The sequence below is a fragment of the Sceloporus undulatus genome, chromosome 4 (genome assembly GCF_019175285.1).
Source record: "Sceloporus undulatus isolate JIND9_A2432 ecotype Alabama chromosome 4, SceUnd_v1.1, whole genome shotgun sequence".
NCBI classification, from domain to species: Eukaryota; Metazoa; Chordata; class Lepidosauria; order Squamata; family Phrynosomatidae; genus Sceloporus; species Sceloporus undulatus.
In genome coordinates, this window is record NC_056525.1 from 249,722,413 (window position 1) to 249,741,482 (window position 19,070).

At 45.5% G+C, this 19,070-nt stretch overlaps 1 protein-coding gene across 1 annotated transcript in view; it reads left to right on the forward strand.

Annotated features, from left to right (window-relative positions):
- Positions 1-19,070, forward strand: part of PPP1R16A (protein phosphatase 1 regulatory subunit 16A) — a 64,813-nt gene that overhangs the window by 6,995 nt on the left and 38,748 nt on the right. Inside the window, exon 2 of the mRNA XM_042465602.1 lies at positions 11,852-13,508. Coding sequence (XP_042321536.1) covers positions 13,256-13,508 — 253 coding nt within the window. The 5' untranslated portion in view covers positions 11,852-13,255. The remainder of the gene's footprint in view (positions 1-11,851; positions 13,509-19,070) is intronic.

Here is a 19,070-nt window from a genome sequence, read left to right on the forward strand (position 1 = left end):
ATCTCGGTTGGTCTCCTGTGTAGTAGTTGATCCCAAAGGGAACAGAGGTATGGCTGATCATGCCATGTGTTTTCCCCAATTCCTTAACATGCCCTTTACCCAAGAGCTTGGATGAGATAACTGTTCCTAAACCATGACCCACAAAAGTCTACAGAGCAAAATACCTGCTGGAACAGAACATAATGGCATTGTTTGTATATGTATTTAACAATATTTGTATGTTACCATGTAACACGGAAGCTCTGTGAGCAGCTATATTGTCAACTTAGGTCACTTTGCACCTTAGGCCTGGATCTTGGCTTGATGTCCCTGAAAGGCTGGAGATTGTCTCTTCTTATAGGGCTGACATGGGGCTCTGATGTCTCTTAGGAACAGGAGCAATTAAATGGAGGCAAAAGAACCTTAATAGTATGCTTTTTGGGAGGAGGCATGCTGAGAAATCAGGGCTAGGCTGAGATCCTGCATGGGTGCACAGCTCTGCAGGCACAGTTCCATATCCTCCCACCCTTCGGTAGCGGTCAAGTCCCAGGAGGGCCCCCTGCTGCGGTCACTTACTGGTGGGAAAAAGAGAGGGAAGGCCATTCAGACCATGGAGAAGCAGCCAGTGCCAGAGTGCTTGAGGGAGAAGAATTGGGGCTGTGCTCCCAAATGGGGTACACCCCCCTTTTCTTTCCCCCGAGAGGCCAGAACAGTCGGATCTTCATACAGGTTGAGTTTCCCTCCTCCAAAATGCTTGGGACTAGAAGTATTTTGGAATGTTTCAGATTTTGGAATATTTGCATGTACATAATGAGATATCTTATGGGGGCCAGTGTGGCATAGTGGTTTCAGCATTGGACTCTGACTGTGCAGACCAAGATTCAGTTCCCAGCTCGGCCATGAAACCCACTGGGTGACGTTGGCCAAGTCACAGTCCCTCAGCCTCAGGGGAAGGCAATGGCAGACATCCTCTGAACAACTCTGGTCAAGCAAACCCCATGACAGGTTTGCCTTAGGGCTGCCATAAGTCGGAAACAACTTGAAGGCACACAACAACAATGAGATATCTTAAAGATGAGTCCTAAGTCTAATCATGGAATTCATTTATGTTTCATATACGCATTATGAACATAGCCTGAAGGTCATTTTATATACAGTATTTTTAATATTTGTGTGCATGAAACAAAGTTGTTGTTGTTATTTATATTGCTCCTTCCTCCCTGTACAGGGACTCAAGGCAGCTAACCTTGAACCATTGAACCATCAGAAAGTGAAGTTGTCACTGTCTCAGTCACCCATGTGGACAGTTTTAGGTTTTGGAGCATTTTGGATTTTGGTATTTTGGATAAGGGAGACTTGTTCTGTAGTCCGAACTGCCTCTTCCGTTCCTCCTCTTTCCTCTAGTAAAGAAGGGCTTGAGAGCTACTGGGCATGGGAGGTTTAGGGACAGAACAGAAGGGCAAAAATCCCGCAAGGACGAACAGGTGTGAGTGTTTTGGAATGACCTCTTGGGTAAGGTTTGTCCAAGATGGTTCTGCATATCACAGTGTTGCTTCTGATTGAGGCTACTTTGGGAGCAGGTCACATCCTCTGCTGGACTGGACAACTCTGGACAAACATTGTCAGGACTTCTTTCGACCGCCTTGTGATGGTTGTCTTTCCTGTGTCCCTGTGGCCAGTGCTCAAGGTCTGAAAGGAAGCCTGGCCTCTTCCTATAAGCAGCAGGGATCTGCCAGAGATTTGTGGCTATGGTGTGTCCACTGTGTTCTTGGAGGTGTTTTCCTTTATATTTACTGCAATACACTCAGCTGTTGCGTGAGATTTAGCGAAGAGTGTGATTCATCTCATCCTCTCACCTTGGTCTTTATGCCTCCCCTGAACTCCATCCGAGTTCATCATCATCCAGATGCCTTTATGGCACCAGCAGAGATTACCTGCTGGCCCTGAGCAGGTGAGGAGGAGAGAACCTGCCTCTTCTAGTTCCCACGGTCTTTGACAGGCTTGGGCAAGCTGTGAAACAAGGAAAGGAGTCACATTTCCATGGCTGAGATGGCATTTGATCCCTTACCCTAGTGGATGCATTAAACCATAGAGTTGGAAGAGACCTCAAGGGCCATCCAGTCCCTTCTGCCATGCAGGAAGACACAGTCAAAACCTTCCCTGTGACAGATGGCTATCCAGTTTCTCTTTCAAAGCCTCCAAAGTAGGAGACTCCATCACTCTCCACTGAAAGAGTGAGTTCCACTGTCAAACAGCTATTATGGTCAAGAAGTCCTTCCTAATATTTTAGGTGGAATCTCTTTTCCTGTAGTTTGATGCCATTGTTCTGTGTCCTATTCTTTGGAGCAGTAGAAAACAAGCTTGCTCCATCCTCAATGTGACATCCTTTCAAATATTTAAATATGTCTATCATGTCACCCCTTAACCTTCTCTTCTCTGGGCAAAACATGCTCAGCTCCCTAAGTTGCTCCTCAGAGGGCTTGATGGTGTCCAGACCTTACACCATTTTGCTTACCCTCCTCTGGACATGCTCCAGCTTGTTAGCATACATTTGAAATTGTATGCTAGACACAGTATTCCAGGCGAGGTGTGACCAAAGAAGAATAGAGTGGAACTATTACTTCCCTTGATCTAAACACTACTATTGATGCAGCCTAGAATTGCATTGGCTTTTTAGCTGCCGCATCACACTGTGTACCAGTGCATTATGTTTTTTGCGTGTTTAACATGATGTTTTTCCTTTGAGATGCTCTGAGAAGCATGCACAGTTTTCTTCTCAGTTTGTCACCAGAGCAACAATTCTGTAAGAAAGGTTAAGCAAAGAGAAAGAGAGTGCCCTGTTAGTGCCAGTCTGAAGCTGCTGATTTAGTCCCTCCGTATAACAAGCATGCATTGTATCATTATGGATGGATGGAGTACAATATTGTCATACTCCCATCAATATTACAGTTGTCCTCCACATTTGCAGATTTGATTATTTGATTAATATATTCTCCCTGGTAGAAGCAGATGATAGAGTTATGCTGGAGAACCTAGACGTTCCCAGAGAAACACTTCTCTAGGCATTTGTAGGTCCTCCAACATAATTCTGTGGTTAATTTCTGGCAAATCTTTATCATAGAGTTGCACTGGAGGACCTGGAGATTCCTTGAGAGGTGTTCTCTCAGGTAAAAAGAATAGTGTTTTTTATTTGCAGTTTTTCCACATTCACGGGGTCCTTCACCCCTAACTTAAGCGAATGGGGAGGGACACTTTATAATGTTATGCTCCCAATATTGATAGGCGTTGCATCAGTGCATCTAAGGGGATGTTCCCACTAGGGGAAACCCCGCGTTCTGAATCGAATCCAAGGAGTGGCGTTCATATTAGGATCCGATTTAAACCTAGAACGGTTTTAGAGCAACCCGCAATCGTCCCCACTACAAATCGAATCGTAGAGCGGGATAAAAATTTAAATCGAATTTTCCTCATTTAACACGTGTTAAAAAAAACACTAGGGTCCGACCTACGTTTTTCCATTGATTCGAGTTAGGAACCGGAGTATTTAAATAGGAACGACAGCCTTTGAATCGGGTTGGATGGATGGGAGGAGCGGACTGCGGTGGGGGCTGTCCTTGGGGGAGTTGCCCTTTCTGTCCCCATCCGTCGTGGCTGTCGCTATTTTTGCTTCCCTCACCCCTTTGTTCGCTGTGGTCTTTCAACAAGAGATAAGGATTATTTTTATTTTTTATTTTAATGGTTTACAGGCGCTTAATCTCTTCAGCGCTTTAAGTGCTGCATCTGCAAAGGACTACAAGGCTTCTCCCGGTGGATTGCAACCTCCCCTCTGTGTGGGGAGAGCCCATTTCTAACGGAGGAGAGGCAGGAAGGGAAGCCTCTTCTCAAAGAGGCATTCCCTGCCCGCTTGGGCTCTGATCTCGCCCAGGCAGGGAAGGGCTCTGATCAATGGGGGGGGGGGATAGAGCCTTTCTCCCTCTCTTTCTCAAACGGAATCTGCCTTCTCCTCCAACCCTGGAAAGAGAATCTTTGGGAAGAGTACTCCCTCCCTGCTTTGCCAGAAGCCTCCCCCATTGATCTCTGGGCTCTCTGAAGGGATTCTGCCTGGCTGTCTTGGGAGACATGAAGAGGGGATGCTGTCATGCAAAACCTATCCCATAGTTCCTCTGGAAAGAGCTTGGGTTTCCTACTAAATTCGGAGGGAAAATGTATATAAGGCTGACAGCGCTTATGATGTTTGATCGTTTAAGCGCCTTGATTGGTTCATTTAAAAAAAAAAACGCCAAAAATACATCATTTCACAAACGGTCAATGAAATGGAAACGCTGACGAAAGTTAAATCGCTTCCAAATAATCCGGGTTAACGTTACGTCATTCTGACGTACTATTGATTGACAGCTCCAAATAAGGTATGGAAGAGAAGAATTGCTTTATTTAAACACCGATTTCATGCCAAGTAGGAACGCTTGCAGGTAAAAACTTCGATTTAAATAACCAGATGGGAACGAAGAATAACGCGTTTCGGAAAGCGAGATAACACCAGGGTTATTTTGAATCGGTCTTATTAAAAACGTTGTACGCTGGTGCCTCGGGTTACGAAATTAATTCGTTCCGCCATTCCTTTCGTAACCCGAAAATTTCGTAACCCGAAACACTTTCCGTTAGCACTGGAAAGCCTATAGCTGCACTTTGCAGCATTTGAATTTCGCGCCGAAATGAATTTCATAACCCGAAAAATATTTCGTAACCCGAAACAGTTTTTGCCAATCCAACTTTTTCGTATCCCGAAAATTTCGTAACCCGATCATTTCGTATCCCGAGGCACCAGTGTATTTTAAATCGTTTCAAATATTAAGTGGGAACACCCCCTTAGAAAGTTGATTGTAATCCACAAAAGCTGATACTAACATAAATTGGGACTTTATCACACAGGAGGCAAACACCCGCATCCTATGAATAAATGGCCATTAAATCCTGTGAATATCCCGCAGGAGCAGGATTGTTTTCAAATGACGTTGTGTGCCATCGCCATTATCCCAGCATTATCCCATGAATAAAGCGGCAATATCACACTGCTTCTCATTCACAGGAAAATCCCATGAATGAAAACTGGTGCGATTTTGCTGCTTTATTCATGGGATAATGCTGGGATGATGATGACAGTGTGGGAAAACAATCCCACTTTTGCGGGATATTCATGGATTTAAATGGCCACTTATTCACGGGGTGCATAGGGAAAGGAGGGATATAAATAAATAAATTATGATTATGATTATGATTATTATTATTATGTGGGCTCTTGCCTCCCATGTGATAATGTTCTTGGTTAGCTCTAATAACCCGCTTCCCTTCTTTTCCTTTTTTCACAGAAGGTGGCTCTCTGCTGAAGGGCCCAGAGAAGGCCTTTGCTTTCCGCCGGGCAAATAGGACCTGCCAGTTTTTTGTAGTCCAGCCAGGACTTTATTGTTTAACCAATTAGTGCTCTTTTTCTTTTTTACAAGGTAGCCAGTTTTATTAGAGCTTGTAAAAGAAGTGTTTGCTGCTTCCTGTCATTAGTACTACTGATGTGTAATTTACTACAGAGAGGGTGCGAAGAAGGAAGGGCTGAGAGGCTGCAGGCTCTCTCTGGAGGATGCTGAAGGACTCCTTGGCACTTCTGGAAAGAAAGGCAGGTTGTGAGGGAACAAATCAGGTCCAAAGCTTCTGGTGCAGAGGAGTCTGTAAGGTGTTTTGAGTTGCAAAAGGGAAAGGGAGCATGTATTTTACAGAATACATACAGATGGAAGGGAATACCCAAAGATCATCTAATCCAACCCCTGCCTTGCAGGACTACACAACTAAAGCACTCCTGAGAGGTGGTCATCTGTTTGAAGATCTCCAAGGGAGGAGGGTCTTCCGCCCTCCAAGGCAATCTAGGGCTGCATCCACACGGCAGAAATAATCCAGGTCAACACCACTTTAACTGCTGTGGCTAAGTGCCATGGAATTCTGGGAATTGTAGTTTGTAGTGGCACCAGAGCCCTCTGAACGAGAAGGCTAAACGTCCCACAAAGCTACAGTTCCCAGTATTGATCCATGACTGTTAAATTGACGCCAACCTGGATTATTTCTGCAATGTAGATGCAGTCTGGTTCACCATCAAACAGTTTTTGCAGGAAGTTCTTCTTAACCTCCCATTGGAATCTCCTTTCTTGCTATTTGGATCTTTTGATTTAGATCTTTTAACCTATGGAGCAACAGAAGGTAGTATCCTGTGGTGCTAGGGAAGAGGAGGATAAGGCCAGACCCTGCAGTGTTTCCCCAGCATCCCGCAGAGTGCTGTGCAACCCCTGTGAAGACGCAGGCCCTTTCCAAAGATAGAAAAAGAAGAAGAATTGTCTCCGCCATACTTTGCATTTTTGTGCGTGAGTTCCTAGTAGCAGCGTCTTGTGAGCTGCTCCTGTTCCTGGGAGGATTCTTGGCATTCCTCATGCCAGGGAGTCCCTGCCTATTTCCCCTGAGGCAGGTAGGCTAGGTGAGTGGGCTGGGAAGGAGGCACCTCGCCTGACTGCTTGGGGAGGAGGGACGGGACTGACGTAAGGTTCCCAACCCGTGCCAGGCAGAAGCGGGCATGAGCCCTTGCTCAACCAGTCAGCCGTTTACTGCAAGAAAGACATGTGCTGCCTCCTTCAAAGCCAAGTGTGGAGGAAAGAACATAAACACAAAAAAGGACAAACTTTGAAGAGACTTCTCTGTTGTATTATACTGGATATATTCATGTATAAGTCTAGAAATTTAGGTCAAAATTGACCCCCAAAAACTGACTCGACTTATCCATGGGTGAATGTAAGTGCTGTATCTTAACTCTTATTGAAAAGAAGGAACCATCTCCTGATGAAAAGCACTGACCTCCTCTACTCTCCCATCCATCCAGCCTTAAGAGTAAGCACAAAGAGTTATGTCTTCTGGACTTTTGTAAGTTCTTTGACATTGTTTTGCTTTGTGTCATCCTTTAGATCCTTTGCTATATGCCCCTAAACTTTAACCCTCGACTTATCCATGGGTCATAGCAAAATCCATAATTTTGGCCCTCGACTTATACATGAGGTTGATTTATAGTTGAGTATAGCTCTGTGTGTGTGTGTGTGTGTGTGTGTGTGACAGACTTCCTTGTTATCTTCCCGTGAACCAAGAAATATTTCTTACATTTACCTGTACCTCGCATTAATTCCTAATAATATTAATTATGCCATCCATGTGTATTTGGTTTCTTATCTAACATAGTCCTCTAAAATAGCTTTCCGTAGTCATCTCCTTCTTGGCTAAATGAAATCTTTGTCTTCCTATAATGAAAACAATAATTCTTAGCATTATTTTATCTTTCCCTTTAAATTGCAAACTAAACATATATATAAACGTAGGCATGATCTGTTATTTAAAGAAACTCATTGGTGTATAAACTCAAAGCAATTCCTTATTTGATATTTATCTTTATTTTCCTAGATTACAATAGGATAACAGTATGATCCGGTCACATTTATTTACTTTATTTCCCCATATAAAATGTCTTCAAACGGACTCCATTCTTTTTCTCCCTGTTGTTTGACCCATAATTTTAACACGACAGCATGGGTGGAACTGCAGGTTTGAACAAGGCTCAGTGGCAAATAAAGTCCAAAGACAATATTCTCCTCTTCTTTATTTATTAGTGGGGAAGCTGAGCTGGGCAACTTTGGACCAGTGACAGTTTCTTTGCCTAACCTTAGCGAAGAAGAAGCTAGTCCAAAGCACTGACAGTGCAGCGTCACTGCAGTTAAAGCATCCCTTTTGCGGGGTCATCCAAATCCTTGCATGCCGGGCTGTATTTGGACAGCCTCTGTTCGAGCAATTTCTTTTGGGCACCTTGGATAACATGAACCCTGAATTATTAGCAACCTCACTGGTTAGATCTACATTTCCATGGGAAATAGGCCAGCAGCAGCCGGTCCAGACTGCATAACCTCTGATGGTGGTCTCTGGAACCTGTTCCTTTAGGAAGAGAAGGAAGGATGGAGGAATGTTCCCAGCAGAGGGAGAAGGAGGGATGGGATCTCAAGGTCTGGAAGAAACATGAAATACTGGTCTATTTGGTCAGGAAGAAAATTCAGGTTTTGGATTGACCTTGCCTAGAAGAGTTGGGTGTGCTCTCCACAGATATAGTTAAGAATCACTTCTCTGCTCCCTCCTGGCTGGCCAGCTCTTTCTAACTCTGCAACAACCAGCACTGAACACACACAGCCTGAACAAGTATCCCTTCAGCTGCACCTTTATCCCATCCGATGTATTTACAAGGCATTTGGGGCTGTCCAGGTCCATAATTCTGACCATGTTGGACGGTAGAATCATAGAATCCTAGAGTGGGAAGAAATCCCAAGGGCCATCCAGTCCAACCCCATTCTGCCATGCAGGAACTCCCAATCAAAGCACTCCCATCAATTGGCCACCCAGCCTCTGTTTAAAGACCTCCAAAGAAGGAGACTCCACCACTCTTTTAGGAAGCATGTTCCACTGTCAAACAGCTATTACTGTCAGGAAGTTCCTCCTAATGTTTAGGTGGTATCTCTTTTCCTGTAGCTTACATCCATTGTTTCGTGTTTTAGTCTCTGGAGTAGCAGAAAACAAGCTTGCTCCATCCTCAGTATGACACCCCTTCTAATATTTAAACCCCTTAACCGTCTCTTCTCCAGGCTAAACATACCCAGTATCTCAAGTCTCTCTTCATAGGGCATTATGGTTTCTAGACATCATTTTAGTGGCTCTCCTCTGGACACACTCCAGCTTCTCAACATCCTTTTTTAATTGTGGTGCCCAGAACTGGGCACAGTATTGCAGGTGAAGCCTGAGCAAAGCAGAAGAGAGTGATATGATTTCCCTCAATCTAGACAATATACTTCTATTGATGCAGCCTAGAATTGCATTGGCCTTTTTAGCTGCTGCATCACACTGTTGATTCATGTTCAACCTGTGGTCTACTAGATTCCCTTTTTCATGCACTGTTTTCAAGCCAGGTATCCCCCATCCTATATTGGTACATTTCATTTTTTCACCCTAAGTATAGTACTTTACATTTCTCCCTGTTGAAATTCATTTTGTTAAAATGAGACTCATTTTGAAATTCATCCTTGTCCTAGGATTTTCATGGGCACATTTCTTCAGAAGAGGTGTTGCGCTCTTTTCCTTTGAGGCCGAGAGTGTGTGACTTGCCAATGGTCACCAGAGGCTATCTGTTCCTGAGCAAGGATTCCCAGAGTCTAACACTCCAGTGAATGCATAACTTAGTGCCAGGGGACTGGTCTTTCTATAATTCTTACTGGTTACTTACAGTAATTCTTTGCTGGAATTGACATAATTCCAGTGAATGGACTTGGGGGAATTTGCTCAGCATGTCTCCGCTTCCATTCCCCATCTGCCAGATCAGGGATATCCTCCTTTGCAGGGAGGTGGAGAAAGACTTTGCCCTTTTGAAGCTCAGCGTTATTTGTGATGACTTTTGTGTTCTGGGGAGAGCTGCGTGTGTCGGTTGCTGCAATGATAACGCTGGGTCTGGTGGCACCAGGTTCCTTGCGTGGCTGCTCTCGTCATAAGCCTTAATGGGGTGTAATTTCCAGACACTTTAGATAGGAGTATTACAGTTGGGCACAGATGGCATGGCAGTACTCTGGCAACACCAGCAAGACACCTTTGCATTCCCTTACTGTCCTCCCCCTGCATAACTGCCTCAACCCACACAATCTGATGTAGATAGTAAAGGATCTCAGGTACGGAGTTCATGTACGCTTGCCCAGGGCCCTTTCACATTGCACAGATGTAGCAATTTGGTCCTGCTGCCATGGCTGTATCCTGTGTGATCTGTAATTTGGTCAGGCTCTTGCAGCAGTTCCCAAACTTTGGTCTTCCAGGTGTTTTGCACATCAGTTCCCAGAAGGTGGCTGGAGCTCTGGGAAGTGAAGTCCGAAACGCCTGGAGGACCAAAGTTTGGGAATACAGTGGGCCCTTGGTATCCTCTGGGATTTGGTTCCAGGATGCCCCATGGATACCAAAATCTGTGAATGCTCAACTCCCAGTATATACAATGGCATAATGAAATGGTGCCCCTTATATACAATGGCAAAGTGAAGGTTTGCTTTTTGGAATGTATACATTTTAAAAATATTTTCAAAGTGTAGATGCTTGAATTGGTGGATAAAAAAATCTGTGGTTGTGGAGCACTGACTGTAATTACTCTATAGATGAGAAGGCTAAACTTCTCTGCAAACCCTAAACTGCAAATCCTCAGATTCCATGGGACCTTGCCATGGCCATGAAAATGGAATCATAGTGCTATAATTGTGGATGATGGTGCCACTTTTGAGGTTTAGCTGCTCTTGGGGCCAACACAAAGAAGATATAGAAGGAATTCATTGGTGGCACTCATTGGGCAATTGTGGGCCACTTGGTTACCCAGTTGCAAAGTGGGGCAAGGCAGAAGAGTTGTCTTGCGGGACTTACCATGCTAGCTAGCAAGGGTTTTGGTCCAAAACAGTAAGATTTTTAAGCCCTGTGGAGACCTCATTTTTCACACTACTACACTGTTAAGAGTACAGTGCAGCTCCCATCTTAAGGAATCCTGAGATTTGTAATTTAGAGAGCAGTACTTTGAATTGTCTGCCTGAAAGCTCTAGTGCTTCCCAATACTACAATCCTCAGGATTCCACAGGAGGCAGCTGTGGAAGTTAAAGTGAAATAATAGCTCTGTAATTGTGTTGGCAGTTAGTGTGGTGTAGTGGTTTGAGTGTAGGACTAGGACTCTGGGGACCAGGGTTTAATTCCCAGCTCAGCCTTGAAACCCACTGGGTGACTTTGGGCAAGTGACATGCTCTCAACCTCAGAGGATGGCAATGGCAAACCCTCTCTGAAGAAGCTTGCCAAGAAAACACCATGATAGGTCCACCTTAGGGGCACCATAATTCAGAAACGACTTGAAGATACAACAACAACAAAATTCAATAGGGTTATATGGGCCTAAATACCCTAAAGGGCAGCAGGTCCCCATCTGATCTTGGAAGCTAAGCCAGGTCAGTCCTGATTAGTACTTGGATGGGACACCACTTGAGTATTCTTTGCCTAAGAAAAATGTATGAAATTAATAGGGTCACTGTAAGTCAACAGGCAACTTGAAAGACATTTGTTGTTGTGTGCCTTCAAGTAATTTCCGATCTATGGCAACCTAAGGGGTTTTCTTCAAGATTTGTTCAGAGGAGGTTTGCCATTGCCTTCTTCTGAGGCTGAGAGCTTGTGACTTGCCCTGAATGGCTTTTGTTTTTCAAGGGGACAAAGGGAAGGAGGGGAACTTTTTCTGCATGAGATTTGTTGGTATGGAGGGGGGCAGTGGGAGAAAGCAGCTGTCTGTCCTTCTCATCGCTCTTTCTGACTAAGGCCAGGGGGGCAAGAGTTGTGTATTCCATTGTGTGTTCCATTGTTCTGGCTCCTTCCTAAACACTCCTGGCAGGAAGGTGCATTTGCAAAGTTTCTGAGTGCAGGGGTGCTGAAGAGAAAGATCCTTTGAGTTGCCCCTGCCAAAAGTCCCAAGTAATTTGCTTAAACTTTGATTGTAGATTAATCCCGGATTAAAGCTGGGCCACAGGGCCTGTGGCATTATTATTATTATTATTATTATTATTATTATTATTATTATTAACAACCTTTATTTATAAAGTGCTGTAAATTTACACAGTGCTGTACATACAATCTTTTTAATTGGACGGTTCCCTGCTCTCAGGCTTACAATCTAAAAAGACATGAGGGGTCGGTTGTGTTGGAGTCTACCCCTTCATCCTGCTTCCTTCTGACTGGCTTCCTCATTCCTCATGTGTTGCAGGGCTCCCAGGAGTGCGCTTGCCAGGAGGCAGCATGGAGCTCCGTTTAGTGCTCCATGAGTGGCACCGTGATGCCGTTGGAGAGATGGAGGGAGGAGTCTTCTGCTACCACCGCAGCTCACCCTGACCAGCCAGTTCCTTGCGCTGAGTTCCGTACTGAGTAGCTGGAAAGAGACAGAGCACCAACACAGGCAGATGGACTTTGTCCTTGCTGAAGGCTTTGGAAACAAGAAGAAGGCTGCAAGTGGAGGGAGAAGAGACCACCCTCACTGCCTTCCCAGCCCTCCATGCCTTTGGAGGAAGGCTTTAGAAAGAGCTGGAGGCCGGCCTGGGAAAACTCTTCTACAAGCATTTTGTTCCTGAACAGCTGCGAGAGCACAGCTACTACCTGGTGCTGCAAAAACTGGGAGTTGTTTGCCTCATATTATCGGTGTGGGCGCTCTGAGTGAAAACTCTGGCACACCTTTGAACCTCTAGCCTGGAAGAGAAGGTACAGACGCAGGCAGCTCTGATAGAGGGACCACAGGCTCTCCAACCAGAGCAGTGTTTGGCTGGGAATGGCTTGGCCACCCGAGGAGACCTGTCCTCCTTGCTTCCTGGGCTCTGAGACTTCACTCCCCAAGCAGAGGAGGTCACAGGCTGAGCGTTATCTAGGGAATGAGATTTGTATCGCAGCCTGAATGGTCGTAATTCCCCTGCAGGAGGTCTCCTAGAAACCTGTTGTTGGCTGCACTCTGAACGGGAAGCACACAGAGGCTGGGAAGCCTGGCAGAAGATTAAAGTGGGACCGAAGGACTCGGATTTAGCCTTCCCTTTCATTCTTGGTTGGCAGGTTACCTTGTGAAGGCGGCAGTGGTGTGCGTGTGTGAGTGTGTTGTTTAAACTGCCTGTACTATGCAGGAAAAGGGCTAGCAAAGCCCTCTGGTTCAGCCTCTACTCCTGAGTAAATCTGAGGAGAGATAATGGAAGTACAGCATCCCTGAGGTAACTAATCCCACCTTTGGGAGTGGTGTTCCCAGATCTTCCAGTCGGTGCCTCCTTTTCCCAGTTCCAGCCTGGGTGGAGAAGAGAGGCAGAAGCTCCTGGCATACATTGCTGGCAAACCTGTCACATGTACCACCTGGCAAGAGACACTGAGACTTCAGGTATATAGGGACCAGTTTTTACCTCCACTCCAGGTTGGTTGCAAAGTATACCCCTCCTTTGCCAGAGAGGATATGACAGTCCCAGCAAGTGGTTATGGCACATAAGTAAGATTTCATTATTCCTTCTCCAAATGCTCCCGCAGAGGTATTGGCGATGTGTGACAGGGGGGCCAGGACCGTTAAATTTCCCACTTCTCTGTCTCCTCCCACACTCCCCCCATCTTTTGAAGCGGAGGTGAGCATCTGATCCCACAACCAGCCATGGCGGAGCACCTGGAGCTGCTAGCTGAGATGTCGGCGGTGGGCCGGATGGGCACCCAGGAGCGTCTGAAGCACGCCCAGAAGCGGCGCACCCAGCAACTGAAGAAGTGGGCACAGTTTGAGAAAGAGATCCAAAGTAAGAAGGCCAAGGGGGAGAAGAGGAGGAAGAAGGGGAGCAGCAAAGAAAAGCAGGTGGTGTTCCCTGAAAATGTCCGGCTCTTGGAGGCTGCCTGCCGCAACGATGTAGAAGAAGGTAAGAGCAGACAGAAGGCCAGAGGAGGGAGAGATCTTTTCAGGGTGGGTAGATGGGAGGACTCTTAACTCAAGTGATGTGACGTCTGGCTTCCAGGTCCAAGAATGCTGGAACAGTCATAGAAATCAGAACTATGGCAGATCTGGGCCCAGTTTTCTGCCTTGTGGGACCCTCCGTGAGTGCCAAAAACACCCCCCCCCCCAAACCCAAACAAAAAATTAGACAGGTCTAAAATAATGGTCTCCAAACTTTTTCAAGTTACCTCCCCCTTTCCTCTGAGTTGAGAACCCTACATCCCCACACATATAGGTCCCTCATACCCTTACACAAACACACGCACACACACACTCTACTGCAAATTCAAAACAACCAGTCTCTGTTGTTGCTTCCTTTGCACCTGGGAGCAGCAACTGAGCAGCTAGCTGAGCAGTGACTGAGAAACTTGTCACTTATGCTGACCTTGCAGTAGTTTTAAGGGACCCTGAAAGAAGTATCATGCAACCCTCATGCCCACCCTGGTCCTAAAGACCACTGGTTCCCCTTGTTTTTCTTGCTCACCTGAATGAAGGCCCCACTGCCTTTTCTCTGAGTGTTCCACTGGATCTTTCCACTAACCCCAGGGAGGGCATACAACCCACTTTGGGAATCACTGGTCTAGAAACTCACTTCTAATTTTGAAGTGTGTGTGTGTGTGTGTGTGTGTGTGTGTGTGTGAGTGTGAAACAGTGCAGCAGTGCTCTGCAACTAAATTGAAAGGAGAATTGCTGCTCTTGGAAGTTTCCAGAACTCATTCTTTTAAAGGCCAGAGAAGAAGGCAGTCTAAGGAAGGGGCAAGGAACCACAGAGGCAGCAGTGGGGGGACCACATGATACCAAAATATTTGCATACCCCGGTTTTAAAGGGATTGCAGGGAGCCAGGCTGAGAAAAATCCTTCACAAACTTCTGAGGCTGACAGTCGGAAGAGACAATGCTTTCTTTATTTCTGTTCCAGTTTTTTCTCAAACCAGCACAGAGTGGTTGGAAGAAGTGGATTAGTGGCCAGACCCAGCATATTGGGCATCCCCCTCATTTCATCCTTGGCAGCAAAACCATCTTGCCAAGAATGGATGGGGACAGCCAGGACCACATTGAAAGAGTGGAAGTCATGCTTGGCCCATAGAGAGGCCCAAGCCAGGGCTAGCTGTGGGTGGGGTGGATGCATGTGTGTTGAGAGGATTAGGGTTCTACCCATTCCTGGCCATGCACATAACTTTGCCACAGTCTCCAATTTTCCTTCCTCTTCCTTAAATACAGGGACATGCTTTGAGGTCTGTATGTGAGTAAAGACTTGATAGGTTGCCCTACGGAAGTGGTTCAGATGTGGAACAGCTGTGTTCAGTGCAAAGTGGCATAAGCAGAGTTGCAAATGCAGCACTGTTGCACATGGAGGCACTTATGCATTGCGCATGGACCCATGTGTGCCTCTGGTTATGCATTCAAATGCATCATTGGTTTCTTGATTCAGTTATGCAACATTTCCCTCCAGCACAAGGTTTTCATAGCAGTGTGCTACTAACGCTGGCCTGTGGGCCATCAGGTTTCCAAGAAAGACAATGGGTACATATACAGTGCCAGTCTCTGATGCATTAGGAATTAAAGTCATGCTGGTCCCTCACATGAGATATCTTAAGACGCACTGTCATGGCACATTTAATTCACAATTAATTCCACACAGAGAGATTTAGTGAATATCCACACAACAGAAATAAAGCAGTTTGATGCCACTTTAACTAATTCCTCTATCCTGTGGAATCCTGGGATTTCTAGTTTGGTGAAGCACCAGTGCTCTATGACAGCCAAGTGGAATGTCTCACCAAACTACACATCCCAGGATTCCATAGCATAGAGCCATGGCAGTTAATGTGGTGTCAAACTGCTTTATTTCTGTACTGTGGAAGAGCTACTCTACTAAATAAAGTACAGTATGTTATGCTTCCCCTCTGGTATCTTAGAATCATAGAATGCTAGAGTTGGAAGAGACCCCAAGGGTCATCCAGTCCAACCCCATTCTGCCATGCAGGAGCTCTCAGTCAAAGCATTCCCAATGACAGATGGCCATCCAGCCTCTGCTTAAAGACCTCTAAAGAAGGAGACTCCACCGAACTCTGAGGGAATGTGTTCTACTTTTGAACAGCTCTTACTGTCAAGAACTTCCTACTAATGTTTAAGTGGAATCTCTTTTCCTGTAGCTTCCATCTGTTGTTCTGTGTCCTATTCTCTGGAGCAGCAGGGAACAAGTTTGCTCCATCCTCAACATGACACCCTAATCGTCTCTTCTCCAGGCTACACACAACCAGCTCCCTGAGTTGTACCTCATAAGACATGGTTTCCAGGCCCTTACCATTTTGGTGGCCCTCCTTTGGACACGCTCCAGTTTCTCAACATCCTTTTTGATTTGTGGTGCCCATCTTTTCCTCCTTGCTTTCAAGAACTGAGTGTTAGAAACTTGAAATCCTGTATTGAGGTTCTTGTGGCGCTAATAGGTTCTTTCTGAACAGCCAGAGATGTCTGAGGGATGCGTAGACCTCAACTCCACTGCCATGCTGTGTGGCAACACACTCCCCCCCCCCCCCCCTGTTGTCGAAAGCCCCTCTATGTCCATCGTTTGCTTAGGAGCAACGTAGGTCCAGTAATGATCGCAGAAATGCACATTGAGTTAAGGGGATTTAAATCCTCCTTTGGAATCACCTCTTTAGTTCTGAAACTTTAGGGGCCATCTGTCTATGTGTCCTTGGGAAGATCAATCCAATCTTCAGCAGCATTAATAGATAAAGAGACTGAACTACAAATTAGGAAGTCCTTGACTCAAATCCGTCCTCTGCCCTTAACCCATTAGCATTTTTTAATCACGCTACTCTCTCAGCTTCTGTCCACCCCACTCATACCCTGCAATATCAGGGCGGGGGGTGAAATCATAATGATGAACATTACCTGAGTGGGCCTCCAAATGCTGGGCTGCAACTCCCAACAGGCCTGGGCGTCATAGCCAATGGTGAGAGATGATGGAAATTGCACTGCAGCAACATTTGGCATGGCCATACAGTTCCCATCCCACCTTTACAGGGTTGTAAAGATGGCCATAGGAAAATAGGAAGACTACTTTACCAGTGGATTGACTTGATCAAGGATGGCACAGTTGCCCTGAGTTTGCAAAATCTGACCAGGTAGTGGCTTTTCACAATTTAAAAAGGATGTTGAGAAACTGGAGTGTGTCCAGAGGAGGGCGACTAAAATGGTGAAAGGTCTGGAAACCATGCCCTGTGAGGTACGACTTAGGGAGCTGGGGATGTTTAGCCTGGAGAAGAGAAGGTTAAGAGGTGATATGATAGCCCTGTTTAAATATTTGAAAGGATGTCATATTGAGGACGGAGCAAGCTTGTTTTCTGCTGCTCCAGAGACTAGGACCCAGAGCAATGGATGCAAGCTACAGGAAAAGAGATTCCACCTCAACATTAGGAGGAACTTCCTGAGAGTAAGGGCTGTTCGACAGTGGAACACACTTCTTCCTCGGAGTGTAGTGGAGTCTCCTTCCTTGGAGGTCTTTAAGCAGAGGCTGGATGGCCATCTGTCGGGGATGCTTTGATTTCGATTTCCTGCATGGCAGAAAGGGGTTGGACTGGATGGCCCTTGCGGTCTCTTCTAACTCTATGATTCTATGATTCTTGGCAGTCTCTCCTTCAGAGGGGCATCTTAAGTCAAAGTAGACTTGATGGCAGGTTAGAAAAAGATTGCAATTAAATCTTTTATGGGAAGTGCTTTGAAAATGCAGTTGATAATCATGACTTTAAGTCCCCAAACTTTCACAACTTTAAGACAGCTCTCTTTGACCCCATGCTAGTTGTTTCTCATTTCACATTTTCTACTGAAATTCTTGGGCCTAGACTTCTTTTAGGGCTGCATGCAGTCTTTGATCTTACAAGTTTTTCCCTCCTCAGGATTTCAGAAGCAGCAGTTTGTTGAAGCCTTCTCTTTGGTTAAGGTCTACTTGTCAAACAGTACTGGAGGCATGGTTGTCGGGGAATGAGAACTGCAATTTCAAAATATGCAGACTTTTCAGTTGTACAGGTCTCTTGGCACACAAAACTATGGCTGTTTCCAGAGTTCACCTGAAATAACCTTCAGGTTATTTGTGTATATACTTCAGTCTCCTAAACACACTTGCTAGGGAGTAAGTCCTATTGTTGGTCGTGCAGTTCCAACCCTTAGGCCCCTGTCACTCACCCTTCCCATTTAACCTTAAAACACCTTCTTGGGTGTGAGTCTCCAGCCCCAGGCGGGCACTGATAATGGGCAAGTGGATGTGTTGATCATTGGGTTCGGTGGGGTAGGAGTGATTAATCCGCCTTACCCTTTCTTAAATAAAAAACATCCACACGGAGATGCCAGAAATAAAACTGGTAAAGATTTATTGTATTTGGTAGAATCCTAGAATCATAGAGTTGGAAGAGTCCCCAAAGGGCCATCCAGTCCAACCCCATTCAGACATCCAACTCTATGATTCTATGATTCTATGCAGGAACTCACAATCAAAGCACCCCAAGAGATGGCCATCCAGCCTCTGTTTAAAGACCTCCAAAGAAGGAGACCCCACCACCCTCCAAGGAAGTGTGTTCCACTGTCAAACAGCTCTTCCTAATGTTTAGGGGGAATCTCTTTTCCTGGAGCTTGAATCCATTGTTCCGTGTCCTAGTCTCTGGAGCAGCAGAAAACAAGCTTCCTCCATCCTCAATATGACACCCCTTCAAATACTTACACAGGGCTATTATATCACCTCTTAACCTTTTCTTCTCCAAGCTAAACATACTTAGCTCCCTAAGTCTCTTCTCATAGGGCTTATGGTTTCCAGACCCTTCACCATTTTAGTTGCCCTCCTCTGGACACGCTCCAGCTATTCAACATCCTTTCTGAACTGTGGCACCCAGAACTGGACACAGGGTTATTCCAGGTGAGGCCTGACCAAAGCAGAATAGACACTAGTGTTGATCAATAGTTTGTGAGTTAGTTATTTTAAAACCCCATGATAAGTTTGCCCTAGGGTTGCCATAAATCAGAAATGACTTGAGGGCTCATAACAACAAAAACAGCAGTTTAATTACAAGCGCCAGCATGGTGTAGTGGTTAGAATGTTGGACTAGTATTCCAGGAGACCAGGGTTCAAATCCTTGGTCATCCATGGAAACCAACTTGCTGAACCTGGGCAAGTAATACTCTCTTAGCTTCAGAGGGCACAAAGGTAGTAAAACCCCTGTAAACAAAATCTTGCCATGGGAACCCCAAGAGAGGTTCACCCTTGGATCATCGTAAGTCAGAAACTATTTGAAAGCAAACAATAACAGCAACACATGGAAAAGGTGTTGGTGGGAAGTCTCTTCTTTTTGACTGCAAAGGACTTCTCACTTGATTCTTCAAGGAAGTCCTTCATGTATTTGAAAACTACAGAAGTCCCTCCAAATTTCCTGGGGTTTGGGATGCAGGACCCTGTAAATGTGGAACAACTGCAAATAAAAAAACACCATTCTTTT